The sequence below is a fragment of the Argopecten irradians genome, chromosome 1, assembly GCF_041381155.1.
Source record: "Argopecten irradians isolate NY chromosome 1, Ai_NY, whole genome shotgun sequence".
Taxonomy (NCBI): domain Eukaryota; kingdom Metazoa; phylum Mollusca; class Bivalvia; order Pectinida; family Pectinidae; genus Argopecten; species Argopecten irradians.
In genome coordinates, this window is record NC_091134.1 from 38,228,324 (window position 1) to 38,243,954 (window position 15,631).

The window sequence follows — 15,631 nt, forward strand, 5'->3', positions numbered from 1 at the left end:
ACAAGATGTTCTGATAATTAATGTTAAATGTTCTATCATGATACGTAATTTTCCACCCGTGTTCAATCATAACATATGCCGCCATTTTGTTTCAAATGTGCCCTAAATTAAGTCACGTGGTGATGAAAGTCACATGACTAAACTGACTGAATGATGTATCCCGGAATCGGCGAATTCTTATTCGTTAAGGATGTAATCCTCTGAGAAGTCAAAATTAACATGTATAAAACTTTTTTTCCATATAGATTTTTGGAAAGAGGAGTTCATACCCTGAAAGAAATTGAAAGAAAAACATATGTCCGTGTGCTCATTTTTGAGCTACTGTCACTCAAAGATACCTAGGCCTAGTTGACAAAATAGCCTTCTTTTGAAATATATCAGTTTTGATTAATAAGACTAATATTTTTTCTCATAATAACAACATATGCTACCCCTACCCCTGAATTTTGAGCTAAAAAATGCACCATTTTCAGCCATTTTTGCCAAATCTAACCCTTTATAGAAAAAGTTCTGGTATTAAACTTTTGTTTATATTTTGCATATCAATAGGGAACAACCTGAACGACATCGGGGAAGGGGGGGGGGGGTGTCCGTGTGCTTACTTTTTTGCCCCACTTGAATATTTGTTATTTTTCAGTATTTTACAGTAAAAAATAAAAGTGCTCAAATTACCATTAAATGTAAAATAAAGTGAAAAAAGTAGGCCTAGGCCCTAGTGAATCATTTCACTTTCACACATTAATGCTCAATATTTTAATTATCACAAACCAAGTAAAGATTTACAGCAAAAATTAGCTCGATACAGCTAAAAATGCTGGTGCAGCGATGATGTAAGTAAAAACAATTTCAGTAAAAAATGTTAAAACTTTGGCTCTACTCAAAGCGAAAAAAGACACAATTTCAAAATGGCCGCCAAATGGGCTCTTTCTTAAAATCAATGTATAAACAAAAATCTGCTAAAGTTAGAACTGTAATTTTTTGACAAAATTTGCAACTGGCAACTTGCTACAGATATTGATAAATTGTATTTGAAAATCTCACAACTTCTTTGATCTTTGTCGAAACGAGACTTCAACGGGATTGAAACCTCAGAACCACTTAATACTTTAAATTTCTTATAAGCTATAAAAATGAAACGACGTGCTTCAAGTTGTTGTGCGGCCAGATGAAGAAAATGGATGTATCACGAAGAGGTTATTCTGAAAGAAAATTCGAATCCAACAAAAACAAAAAAAATTATTTGAAAATCGATCCAGAAATCTTCGAGATATTCAAGATCGGCCATTTGCACCTGTTTGAAAAACAATCACCGCAACTTCCGGTTTGGCTTCCAGTATTGTGAAGTCATATGAGCATGCAACATTCAAGGCAGTGAGAGCGACCACCTGGTGGTAGCGCGAACGAAGAAATAGCTTTTTAGGTCATCCTGACCTATGAACCATGACCTATTGCCATCATGCACCGTCCGTGGTCGTGCGCCGTCCGCCGTGCGTAAACTTTTCATTCAAACGACTTCTTATCAATAACCGAAAAGCCCAGGGTACTGATATTTGGCCTGTAGCATGCTGGGATGAAGAGCTACCAAATTTGTTTCAAATGTATGACCTTGACCGTCATTCAAGGTCACAGGGGTCAAGAAGGTTAAAATCTTCAAACGACTTCTTCTCAAGAACCAGAAGGCCCAGGGTAATGATATTGAGCCTGTAGCATGCTGGGATGAAGAGCTACTAAGTTTGTTCAAATGAATGACCTTGACCTTCATTTAAGGCCACAGGGGTCAAATAGGCTTAAATCTTCAAATGATTTCTTCTCAAGAACCAAAAGGCCCAGGATACTCATATTGGGCCTGCAGCAAGCTGGAATGAAGGACTACCAAGTTTGTTCAAATGAATGACCTTGACCTTCATTCCAGGTCACAGGGTCAAATAGGCAAAAATAATTTAAGCAACTTCTTGTGAATAACTAAGTGGCCTAGAGACCTGATATTGGGCCCCTGACATGTTGGGATGAAGGGCTATGAAGTTTGTTCAAATGAATGACCTTGACCTTCATTCAAGGTCACATGGGTCAAATAGGCTAAAATCCTTTAAACAACTTCTTGTGAATAACTAAGAAGCCTAGAGACTTGATATTGGGCTCCTGACATGCTAGGATGAAGGACTATGAAGTTTGTTCAAATGAATGATTTTGACCTTCATCCAAGGTCACAGGGATAAAATAGGCTTAACTCTTGAAATATTTTTTTGCGAATAACTAATAGGCCTAGAGACCTGATATTGGGCCTGTGGCATGCTGGGATGAAGGGCCAGGAAACCTGATTTTACAATTAATTGCAATACAAACGTAAATAATTGATTTCGACAATGTCAAAGACCCCATACACGTAACTTTTCAGTTTTTTTACCACAAACATATATGTAGGCTATATGTTGCAGACTTGGGTACGACTCGACGTCAAAAGTGATTATGACGTCACATCTAAAGGGAGTTTCGCTCGATAGATTTTTGACACAGGTTACTGGACTCGCGAGAGGTATCTTGACTGAGCCCAGTAACCTCGCGTGCTTTTCGCTGCCGATTTCGGGGTTGATATCGCAGTTGATGAATACTTCTGAGAAACATATCGACCAATCAAACAAAAGCACCAGTTATATAATAAGTCGTAATAACGACATAGTATCTCGTAATAACGACATAGCTATGTCGTTATAACGACTTGGTTATGTCGTAATAACGACATGGTATCTCGTAATAACGACTTAACTATGTCGTTTTAACGATTTAATATGTCGTAATAACGACATAGTATCTCGTAATAACGACTTAACTATGCCGTTATAACGACTTTGTATGTCGTAATAACGACTTAGTTTGTCGTTATAACGACATAGCTAAGTCGTTATTACGACATACAAATGTATTAAGTCGTTATTACGAGATAATAATAGCTAAGTCGTTATAACGAGATACTTAGTCGTTATTACGACATAGGTAAGTCGTTATTACGAGATACTAAGTCGTTATTACGACATATTATGTCGTTATAACGACATAGGTTAGTCGTTATTACGACATAGGCAAGTCGTTATTACGAGATACTAAGTTGCTATAACGACATAGGTAAGTCGTTATAACGACATCATATTTTTTTTCAATATGACCCTAACAGGCTTCCGTAAATATCAGCAGAATCACTAAAATGGGATTGAACCCTCACTGGCTCTCGGTAGCTCACCAGGGGCAGATCGCGGACTGGTTCTCGACTCCGCGATCGGAGAGCGTAATTTCTTATCAAAAATTCAAAAAAAAGTTTTATCAATTCCAAAACAACACATGTTCATTGGGCCGAACTTGACGACAACCAAGAGGTAATGGATGCAACAATTGATCATATGTCTTGCTTAATGAATTATCACAGGACAAACTGATAGTAAAAACTGGACACCTAACTGCTGAAACTGTCTAAATATATTTTCACAGACCGTTGTGTGATATGATGATCGGATTTTCATCTACCGGATTCTATAGTCTTGCAGGGTGTTGTAAGAACGTTTTTTTTATTAATTGTATTTACGTCCTATTAACAGCCAGGGTCATTTAAGGACGGCCTCTCGTGGATGGATGTGATGTGATGTGCAAAGTGCGTGTTCTGGGAGATTGTGGTATCTTCGTGTTATGTCTTCATGTATAGTGGAACTCGTCCATTTTTATAGTGCTCTATCACTGAAGCTTGACACCAAAGACACCAAGCAGCACATCCCACCCTATCACATTATACTGACAACGGGTGAACCAGTCGTCCCACTCCCTTTATGCCGAGGGCAGCAAGAGCAGAAACTACCACTTAGACTATGGTGTGTCTCGGCTAGGGACCAGAACCCAGATGCTTGCTCACAGGTGCGAGTACTCAACCAAAGCCCAAAAGTGAGGTCAAGGGAGACATTTGGAAGAAGAAAATAAGTTAGGAAAAAAAGACAAGATCCTAAATTTAGTCGCCTTCTACGATCATGCAATAAGAACAGCAGGTACAATTTGCAGGAGAACGGAAGGATCTTTTACTGATCAATACGGTATTCTTTCTTTTGGCGACTCAGTTCAAGGTGGTCCGTTTTTACAGGAGGGAGCAACCCAGAATTTCAATGTTTAGTTTCGCTGTTTCAGTCCATGTTTACGTATTTGCAGTAATGTGGTCAATACATGCTAGGATAAAGTGCAATCGAATCCTATCAACAGCTATAGAATATAGGCGACATTGAACGTTGATGGATTAACAGCTATAGAATATAGGCGACATTGAACGTTGATGGATTAACAGCTATAGAATATAGGCGACATTGAACGTTGATGGATTAACAGCTATAGAATATAGGCGACATTGAACGTTGATGGATTAACAGCTATAGAATATAGGCGACATTGAACGTTGATGGATTTTGAGTAAGTCTATAACTGTGACCAGGTGAGATTCGAGTCTGTCCCAGTACGTATCTCCATGGGTTTGTCGGAAGCGATTTTTAATTTGTGGACTTGATTGTTACGGCGTCATAAAGGTGGAATGTATATATCTAAACAACAACTTCTTCTCATTGTCCCTGACCTATCGGAAGTGGCAATGGAATTCAGTATTTTCGCTTATTTTTTGTCGAAAGCTGACGATTTTCCCGACAGTACTTGATATATCGTTATGGTGTCTAAAAGTGAGTATACCACTTAGGATGGACACTGTTTGGGAAAAAAAACAGAAATGGTTGTTTTTGTTTTGTTTTTTTTTTAGATTTCTGAGCTTCTATCTATACAGGGCGCCCTGATTATTCTGGACGACTGAGGACTTGTTGACCATAATAATGGTTTTGACAAAGAAATGAAGATGTCGAGTAGTCTGCGACATTCTTATCTTTACGTAGAATAAACCATTTGTTTTTTGCATCCTTATTTACAGCTGGTTGGCGTCGGCTAGATTATTTAGCGCTGATTATAGTATAAAGGATTTCGGGTTGCCCTTTCTCGCCATGCTTATATTCTTCAATTAGATAAACTGAGCTTGACAAAGACACAATTATTTCTCTTTGGCACTTTCTGTAAAAGAGAATCACGTTGGTTTCTTCTTGCTCATTTTGTGTTCATATAGATGTTGGTGAGTGGTCCTATAACGTTAACGTTGTTGGTCAGCTTTGGAGTGTGTTCTCCCTGGTGCTGAAAGTAAAGGTTATTCGCTGGAGTATTGAATAATGCAGTGCAAGCAAATTTACTTAAATGTTTATTTAGACTACGGTTCTTAGTGACATAAAGCATATGTACTCGATGCTGTACACTGGTACTGTTTGACGTCAAAATGGATAATTTAAGTTTACGGATTAAATGTTCAGTCTGTGTAAGTGACATCACAAAGGATGAGTTGTCTTGCCACTGTGCCAGCTAACATTCGTCCATTATATATAGAAGCCACAGAGGAACCCGTCATTCTTGTTCCAGGATCCATGTATACTTCCACCACATCGGTAAAACGACCACCAGAGTTCGCTACCTTCAGGACCTATGACAGCAGAGAGAATAAATTGTACATACAAATGAATCATTTAATGATTATTTTTCGGTGAACACACAAACTAGTGATGATGTACACAATTACTTATGATAATCAACACACTAACCTGTGACGGAGTAATGGTATCTCCGTAATGTCCGTCGTACGCATGTTTAACGAGTTGGTGGTAGCGAGGATGACAGCCGATCCACAAGTCTCCTGTTAGTCTGTCCACCTCTATGTTGTCCATTGAAGTGTCTAGAAATAAGTCCTGTAACACATACGTCGATACGGAACTATGGCCCAAATGGTTATACACTATGTTACAAATTAAAACCACTTGAACAATAATTGGTGTTTAATCGTGTATATATGTGTATAATTAACACAAAAAATAATACTTCGCCTATGGTGCATGCGCAATCATTACTTCATTCCATATAGGATATAGTGGCACGGAATTTTTTCGGGATGCAATTAATTATTTTTTATATTTTTAACTTGAAGTAAAATTAGAAGCTCAAACTTTTCAATGGTGGTAATGGTGTAAAGTAAGTAAGTTTTGTAACTGAAGAAAAATACTAAATCGTCTGCTCCAGTTTTTAATAGTGAAAAAATACCATTTGTCAGCGGTGGAGCATCTTTAAAGATGCTCCACCGCCGTCAGAGCATAAATGATATTCATCATTTGAAGAATAATTGGTATTTAATCCTATATATATATGCCTAATTAACATAAAAAATAACATGAAATAATTTATTTCGCCTTTGGTGCATGCGCAATCATTACTTCATTCCATATAGGATATAGTGCGACGGAATTTTTTCGGGATGCAATTAATTGTTTTTCATTTTTTAACTTGAAGTAAAACTAGAAGCTCAAACTTTTCGATGGTGGTAATGGTGTAAAGTAAGTAACTTTTGTAGCTGAAGAAAAATACTAAATCGTCTGCTCCTGTTTTTGATGGTGAAAAAATACCATTTGTCAGCGGTGGAGCATCTTTAACTTTATGTTGATAGGAGAACAAAAATCATATGGAATGGGAAGCAAAATGGGTTTTTTTCACGGTAAATGAAGAATTGGCATACCTTTTCATTGAACTTATCTGTGTGGTGCGTTTATGACAATTGAAACAACTTTTCGTAGCTTAATGGCGTTTTAATCAGCTGGCCCAAAGATCATGAAACACTCTTAGACAAGATTTGCCTAGGCAATAAAACAAATGTGACTCTTTGTAACTTCATCTAGACTAAGATTGTTTCATGATCTTGGAGCCTAAAATAAGCAATTAAACTATTCCCAATGTAAATAAAGAATTGGCAAGTTACAACGTTCCTTTAATTTACTTTATCTGTGTGATGCATTATCATACCAATTGCCTTAAGTAAAGCCATGCATCATTAACACTAACCTCTATAAACTTGATGTCATTATTATCAAGAATTTCGTAAGATTTGAGCTGATATGCACCGCCATTTGTGACATACAGAACCCTGAAAAAGATTTTTTTTTCACAGATAGGTTTATAGATGTTTTGTATAGTCCATTGGTTAAAGGGAACGTTGCATAGTTTCTTGTGGTTTTCTTAAGCCTAAATGATCAGAACAGTTAGGTTTAATGAAACTGAAGTGTCTAAAGACGACACTTATGTTTTAAAAGAAAAACAATATTATGTTGATTTACCAGAAGTATTATTTAGTACCGATAAATTAAAAATGAAGAATTTTGTCATTACGGAATTATCTGTATAAAGGAACACGTTAGAATTGTTGTTTTGTAGATGTAGATCTGTGACGAAATAACTTACTTTCCATCTGGCGATATGTTGATACCATTTGGCATGCGTTGACCTGATGCTACACTTCGGACACTGGCGCCATCGTAGAACATGACCTCTCCGAATGACAGCATGAATCTGTGTTCCAGCGTCCTCAGTAGAGGGCGAGGGGAATGGAGGATCTGAGTAACGTAGAAAGACTCCTCACCTACCATTACCAGGTCGTTAATACTGAACAGAACAACATTTTAATTGCATCACATTAACGGATCAGCATGACCATTAAACATCTAATGGGACCAGGATTTCGGACTAAAATTTAACTGCGATTAGATTGCCATATTGTATGGATGGTTATGTTGGACAAAGTTGTATTTTAATTGTATTAAGTTAATGGTTATTCATGACAGATTTTAATAGGATTGTGTAAATAATGCATGGTTATACTAGGCAGATTTAACATTTGAATTTGATCGTAAGGGTAGATTTATAGTGATAATGGTAGTTGTTTAATCGGTAGGTTGGCGAGAACAACATTTAAATATTGTGGAGACACGAGATCCGACAAAGAAAACAATTAAAGGAATCAAACAATAATATTATTATGTAATAATGCTTCATGGGTATCACATAATGGATTAAATAATAACGTCACTTACGATCCCCATAAAGGACTTGTTATTGACTTCAAATGTACCAGAGACTTAGAACCACTCCTATAACGAAATACTTCCATTCTCTCCTCATGGACATGATTGATCACCATTAGAGTTATTTCCCCTGTAGAAACAGGTAAAACAATGCGTACAGTTTTAATATTAAATCTTGCCGAAAGTTTCAACACCTTTTTGTGAAATGATTACTAAAGGAAATATCGTTTAAATCCACAGTAAATATCAGAAACGTCAAAATATTACGTCAAAAGATCTATATCTTAACGCTATTTTCTCATATCTACACGTGATATAGGTGTTGGGCAATATACTGATGTCGTCAAAGGCTGTATTGCAATAAATCCTCATGACGTCACAGCTCTTTCCACTCTTTCCTTTTTGACATGATTGATCACCATGAGAGTTATTTCCCCTGAAAAACCATACAAAACCTTACCAGTAGAATTATGATTAAATTTTGTTGATTTTTCAATACCTATTATCACCAATACAGTTATTTCTTTTGCATAAAGGCATATAAAATATAGTTTTGTGATTATATGACAAGAATCTTCCCAAAGTCAAGATAAGTATTTCTATACACTAGACTACAACTGCCCAAGGAGGAGCGATGGCCATAGGGCATAATCTTTAGGAATTTCTCTTTAACGTGTTAGTTTGAAACGAGATAAACGAGAAAATTTATTTTCTCACTCGTTAAAACAAAATAGATAATGGCTATTGACTTTTTAGGAGTAAACTTATTTCTTTTAAATCTTAAGAATTCCTAAATAGTTTGTATGTACCTGTGTTAGGGTTAGTCCATGTACTGATTCCGTGGGGGTTGAAGGTGGTCGAGTCCAATTTAGCTCCTATAATCTTTGCCTCTCTCACTGTCGGCAATGATTCATTCATGTCAAGCAGAAGTATACGGCCTTGTTTATTCGGATAAACCCCCTGTACAAAAATGATTATAATTTGGAACGTATTCTTTAAATTTTCAATAATGATATCTAAATTCATTTATATAATTGGACGAACATGAGAAAAAACAAGAGCATAAGGAAACCATGGCGGATAGGAAAAGGTGAAGCAGAAAAAGAAAAGGGGATGAGTGAGTAAGGGAGATGGAAAGGAAAAAAATGGGATGAAATGCATGAGGAATGAAAAATGAATAGATGAGTAACATGAATGATCTATAGGAGGAACAGGAGGAGAAAGTGTAAGAGTTTGAGAAATTGGAGCAGAAGGACAAACATTGTAAATTACATATACTTACGGATGATATGAATGTTAATCCACTAGGCTGAATGGTAAGATCTTCTGATCCACCATCTACAAGATATGTCCGGAGTACAATTATACGAACAACAATGTAATAAATCAATCAAACAACTACATATATATATTTTTTTTTTGGAAATGAATATCAAATGATATTTGGTGAACAGAAATGTTATTGGTTTTTGTTTCAAAGTTGAGATGTCTCATTTTCACTGCCCGACTTCAACGCGATGTTATAAAGCCGGCGGTTTCTCTCAGAGCTGTCAGCTATGACGCAAATTCTAATTTCCAATTATATGTTTTTCAGTTTTCCGTCGTTTCATCGATTTGTTTTAAAACTTTCATTTCAGATATTGGTACTTACCAGCGCCGTCTAGTTCCACACACGGACCCGGAGCATGTCGCGCTATGACGTCATACTTGTCATAGTCCATGAAGAAACTGAAAATTAATTTTCCAGGTAAAATATATAGACGAATCGCAATGTCTACAAAACACATAATTTGTATGAAGTCACAAAGAGAAATTAAGACAAAACCTAGCAATGGTCGTAACTGTTTAGTCGCATCACACTGGCTAAAGAAACTAGAGGAACAAGCTTACAGTAAGTGCTGCAAGCAACACACGTCCCCTGCCGTCAACACACGTCCCCTGCCGTCAACACACGTCCCCTGCCGTCAAATTTCATTTTTCTAATCTATGGCCAGTTATTATTGCTTAGTTATGCTATCATTGTATGAAGGTTGAACAAATTCTATCTCAAATTATCGTCCGGACACGAAAATTTGTGAAACAAACTATTTTTAGCAACAGTAACTTTTTTACCCGAAGATTGATCGAAATCCGTTAATGTTTTCTCAAGTTATCTTCTGGAAACTAATATTTTGTGAAACAATTTATTTTTAGTAGCAGTGACCTATGTAGTTGACCTTTTGACCCCAAATCCAATACCAAGCTGTGTTATCCCTGCGTTACCTTTGTATGAAGTTTGAACAAATTCCGTTGAAGTGTTCTCAACATATCATCCGGAAACTAAAAAGATTTGTGAAACAATCTATTTTTAGTAACAGTGACCTTTGTAGTTGACCTTTTGACCCCAAATCTAATCCCAAGCTGTATTTTCTCATATGATACCATTGTGTGAAGATTAAACGAAATCCGTTAATGTTTTCTCAAGTTATCTTCTGGAAACTAATATTTTGTCAAACAATCTATTTTCAGTAACAGTGACCTGTGTAGTTGACCTTTTGATCCCAAATTCAATCCTAAGCTGTTATCCCCTATGTTACGATTATATGAAGTTTGATCAAAGTCTGTTTTTTTCCTCAAGTTATCTTCTGGAAACGATTTCCGGACAGACAGACAGACAGACAGACAGGCAGACGGGAACAAACAGTATAGTCCCGTCCGGTTTCACCGACAGGGGACTAAAACTTGTGACATGTAACACTAACACTAAATCAATAAAGCACATGTCTGAGATATTCCGTTATATATCAGCAAAAGGATCTTGAAGCAATTTTGTAATGTTGGCTGATCCTGAAAAAATACTGTATTTTCAGATATATTTCTTGATGAAAAAGATTATCAATTTTTCGGTTTGTTTAGTTTTACGTCCTATTAACAGCCAGGGTCATGTAAGGTTTGTTGGTGGAGGAAAGCCGGAGTATCCGTGAAAAACCACCGGTCAGCGGTCAGTACCTGGCAACTGCCCCACATGGGATTCAAACTCGCCACCCAGAGGTGGAGGGCTTGTGGTAATATGTCGGGACATCTTAACCACTCGGCCACCGCGGCCCCGTAAGATTGTCAAGATAGCAACAACCTGAATAGTCAGCAAACGTTGACGATGCTACTTTACACAAAATTAATCTGTATCAGCCAACGAGAACATTAATACAGACCGATAGAAAGATAGATAGAATGGAAATATAAAAAGTACTTACTAATATTGGGTATAAAATCGAGCTATACCCGATAGCACTGCGATTATGATGATGGTCCGGAGAGTCGACATCCTCCACTCTCTAGATACAACACTGGGGCAGGGTTCAACACTGGGTATCTCTCGACACTCTTAGAACAACGACAACCAATATGTGTGGACATACCATCTGAGTTGACTTTAGGAACGATGCTTGTTTATGCACAAATTTATATAAAAAAAAAATAAAAAAATAAATAAAAAATAATATAGGCAACACACTGCATTAGTTTTTCCCTACCAATAATGCGACTTTATTCAAGGTCATAAGAAAGTGTGTGAACACATCGCATGGGTTCATTTATATATATGCTGCATGTTTATGCACATATCGATAATAATGATATACAAAAAAAACTATATTTTGTCTACAGTGTATATAAGCTATTAAGACCAAAATCGGCGTGTTTAGGTTGCAAAAACTTTACCATGGTTAAGTGATCTTAATCAAGAGAGCTTACATATAGGAGGCCATGGTTACCGAGTAATATTATTCACCGCTATCACTGATAATGTATATATTACGCATTTTAGAACCGGATTAGGAAATGTTCCCGAGTCAAAAATACCTAACAGATAATGTACCGACTGTTCAGGGGAGATAATAATTCCTTCATAAATTGTACCAAGGACAAAAACAACCTAGTGGACTAAATCAATTCATATTAAAGGGACAAACAACAAAACCCAAATTAACTACAAATCAACTCTTAACAAACGACAAAACCCAAATTAACTACAAATCAACTCTTAACAAACGACAAAACCAAAATTAACTACAAATAAACTCTTAACAAACGACAAAACCAAAATTAACTACAAATCAACTCTTAACAAACGACAAAACCCAAATTAACTACAAATCAACTCTTTACATATGACAAAACCCAAATTAACTACAAATCAACTCTAAACAAACGACAAAACCCAAATTAACTACAAATAAACTCTTAACAAACGACAAAACCCAAATTAACTACAAATCAACTCTTTACATATGACAAAACCCAAATTAACTACAAATCAACTCCTAAAACAGGACAAAAAACTAATTGCAAATCAAGTCCTAATATAGGACAACACCTATCTGCAAATCAAGTCCTAACAAAGGACAAAACACACCTACAGATCAACGACTTATATAGGACCTACTGTAATTTATTTAGATATAAAAAAAACTATCATATTAGGTTCGTATCTTAATAAGTAGATATTTCTGAATTGAGATATGGACATTCTCCAAGAAAAAACAGGAAATCATATCCGGTCATTTTTGAACGCTTATATATCCTGTACTTCGTAATAATACCTGAACCTGAATTCATTAACGTTATTTCATACTCGAGCCAATGATTTTTGTTTTTCATTACAATTATATGTTCATACTTTAAATAGCCTTATCATACAGTTGATTTGTTTCATCTTACCTTACTAAATTAGTTGATACATAACGATCGTAACCCAAACCGGAAATAGATCTATATAAGAGAGCACAAAATATACGGCTGCAGAGATGCAAATTTTGATTCTATATTTCCGGAATACTTTTGTTATCGGTAATCTTAATGCCCAAAGAACACCTGTTGATTGAAAACAATGCAGGGAGAAATAGATATTAAAAAAAAAACAGTTTTCAAGCTCGGATCTATCAAGGGCGTCCTAATTCTTCTGGAAAAGCTGAATGGTGATTTAGAAACAGTAGAACAGAGAAAAACAGGTTCGTAAATAGAGATGTCTAATACTCAGCGACATTTGTATCTGTACATTAAACATTTGGTTTGTTGGTATCGTTATTTACCGTTGGTTGACGTCGACATGATTTTATTTTTATTTTTTATTGATCTGAGGTTACTCCTTTAATAGAGAACTTCAGCTTCGCCTCTATATTCAGGCTTCTTTTCAACAGTTTGAAAAATCGAAATCGGCAAACTGACATTTATTTCTCTTGGGCGTTCTGTCAACGAGATTCGAGATGGTTTCTTCTTGCTCATTCAATTGCTGGTCATTGTTATCAAAGGCAAGTTTTAATTAGCTTTCCGCCTTTGCTAAACGCATGGTTGCTTGTTGGAGTGTTGAAAGATATATATATAAGTGGTCTTTTTTAACTGAATGGGTTAACTTTTTTAAATTTTTTTAACCAAAACATTACTTAATAAGGTAAGGTTTTTAACACATTGTTTTTGCAGCTGTAACGATGAGGGCTACATATATAAATAACAGAGCTTTAAAGACTATAATTATGTTTTTATTTATTTTGTATTTCAATGACAATCTTGCCCTACAGATGAAAAAGTCAACACAGGGGAATGTCGATGATCCCAAACATTAAAACCCGTCATTTTTGTTCCAGGATCCATATATCCTTCTACCACATCGGTAAAACGACCACCAGAGACAACCATTCATACAAAACAATCATTTAACGATCAGTTCTCATTAATATGTTTTATTTTTTACAAACACCTGGTACTTGACGAAGTAATAACTATTGATGTTTTCCCATCTTTATTGTGACGATGTATACACCCATGACCAATACGAAGAATACGCTGACCTTTGGTAATGTAAATATGTTTATCACATAACTATACATGTTTCATAATGGAAAAATCATAAAATGATTTCTATAGCAATTGGTTATATGTTTACACACCCCATAGTGTATACACATAAAGCGCCTCTAATTGGTCAACTCCTACATATCTTGATTCCGAATAGCTTTCAACTTCGGGCTACTTATCATAGCGCATCTTCTTTAAGATAAAATTGCATTTACTGCATAACAGGTGGTTGCTTATTCAAATTATTAAGCAACAGAATATTGTCTTCTATTAATGCACTATATTTCATGGCTGAAAGATATTATGACGCAGTGTATGGTGGAAAGTTTCCTTGAATTCCCCGAATGAAAACGAGAAATAGAGTTCAAGTTCCCCAACGCGTGACTGTTGTTTATCATGTTTATCAAACTCGATTTTGTTTATCTTTTAACTTGTTAGGGAACCTCTATACAGGATATAACTATTAATGACGGAAACACTAGTCTTTGGTGACCTACACGATAATCTGTGTTGATGAAGAAAATCTGTAAGAATAATATGACACTGGTCAGGGATGCTTAAGACATCAGTCTGAGATGATAAACACACTAACCTGTGTCGATCAACACGCATACTAGTGATGATGTACACAATTACTTATGATAATGAGCACACTAACCTGTGACGGAGTCATGGTACTTACCATATGAGCGATGTGTTCAATGATCTGGTGGTAGCGAGGATGACAACCGATCCACAAATCTCCTGTTAGTCTGTGAACCTCTATGTTGTCCAAACCCGTGTCTACAAATAAGTCCTGTAAAACATACGAAACTATGACTAAAATGATTATTCGCTGTTGCATATATGCCAATTGAAAATCATTATGGCAATTAAAACAACTCCTCATAACTTAAATATAAACAATAAATTATTGAACTTTTTTCTATGTAAATATATTAAGGAAATTACAACATATCATTACCTAAATCTATATGTGTGATGCCTTTTAATATCATACATTATTATACTATATACTTTGTGACTTAAAGACATGCACCATTAACGCTAACCTCTATGAATTTGATGTCATTGTTATCAAGAATTTCGTAAGATTTCAGCTGATATGCACCGCCATTAGCGACATATAAAACCCGAATAAAAGCAGAGTATGGTAGTAATGTAGGTAAATACATTCAATACAATATGTCTTGTCTTATGTATGTCAGTTGGTTAAGGAGAACATTCCATAAATGTTTGTAATTTTCTGAAATCCAAATGATCTGAACAGTTAGAACGTAATGGGTTGGATGGAAAAATGGGTGTTATCGGCGTTATGACGGCCCTTTGACAGTTGTGTTTAAAAGAAAAATAAATGTTGAATTACCAGAAATATAAACTGATAGACGGAAATGTCTGTATAAATCATTTCAATATTTTGTTCTGTAAATATAGACCTGCGCCGTAAGACTTACTTTCCATCCGGGGATTTGTTGATACCGTTTGGTACGTGTAGACCTGATGCTACACTACGGACACCGGCGCCATCGTAGAACATGACCTCTCCAAGTGACAGCATGAGTCTATGTTCCAGCGTCCTCAGTAGAGAGCGAGAGGAATGGAGGATCTGAGTAACGTAGAAAAACTCTTCACCTATCATTACCAGGTCGTTAATACTAAACAGAACAACATTTTGATTGTATCTCATGTGATTGTGCTTCATGGGTATAACACATCATATGATTCCGTCACTTACGATCCCCATAAAGGACTTGTTATTGTTTTCAAATGTACCAGAGACTTAGAACCACTCCTATAACGAAATACTTCCACTCTTTCCTCTTGGACATGATTGATCACCATCAGAG

General features: G+C 36.0%; 1 protein-coding gene across 1 annotated transcript; it reads right to left on the reverse strand.

Annotated features, from left to right (window-relative positions):
* Positions 1–5,229: 5,229 nt before the first annotated feature.
* On the reverse strand, positions 5,230–15,418 carry LOC138326895 (serum paraoxonase/arylesterase 1-like). Its single transcript, XM_069272879.1, has 11 exons — positions 15,239–15,418; positions 14,467–14,580; positions 11,186–11,376; positions 9,604–9,680; positions 9,235–9,290; positions 8,762–8,912; positions 7,962–8,082; positions 7,333–7,533; positions 6,937–7,018; positions 5,652–5,795; positions 5,230–5,533 (listed from the first exon to the last, which is right to left on the reverse strand). Exons 3-11 carry the CDS (start codon positions 11,254–11,256, stop codon positions 5,363–5,365), a joined length of 1,074 nt encoding a protein of 357 aa, XP_069128980.1. The 5' UTR covers positions 11,257–11,376; positions 14,467–14,580; positions 15,239–15,418; the 3' UTR covers positions 5,230–5,362.
* Positions 15,419–15,631: the final 213 nt, after the last annotated feature.

Coding starts and splice junctions, on each gene's coding strand:
- LOC138326895 (XM_069272879.1), bottom strand. CDS start 11,256: ATGTCGACTCTCCGGACCATCATCATAATCGCAGTGCTATCGGGTATA. Junction 9,291..9,603: donor TGTGGAACTAGACGGCGCTG/GTAAGTACCAAT, acceptor CATATCTTGTAG/ATGGTGGATCAGAAGATCTT. Junction 5,796..6,936: donor ATGACATCAAGTTTATAGAG/GTTAGTGTTAAT, acceptor TATGTGTTACAG/GACTTATTTCTAGACACTTC.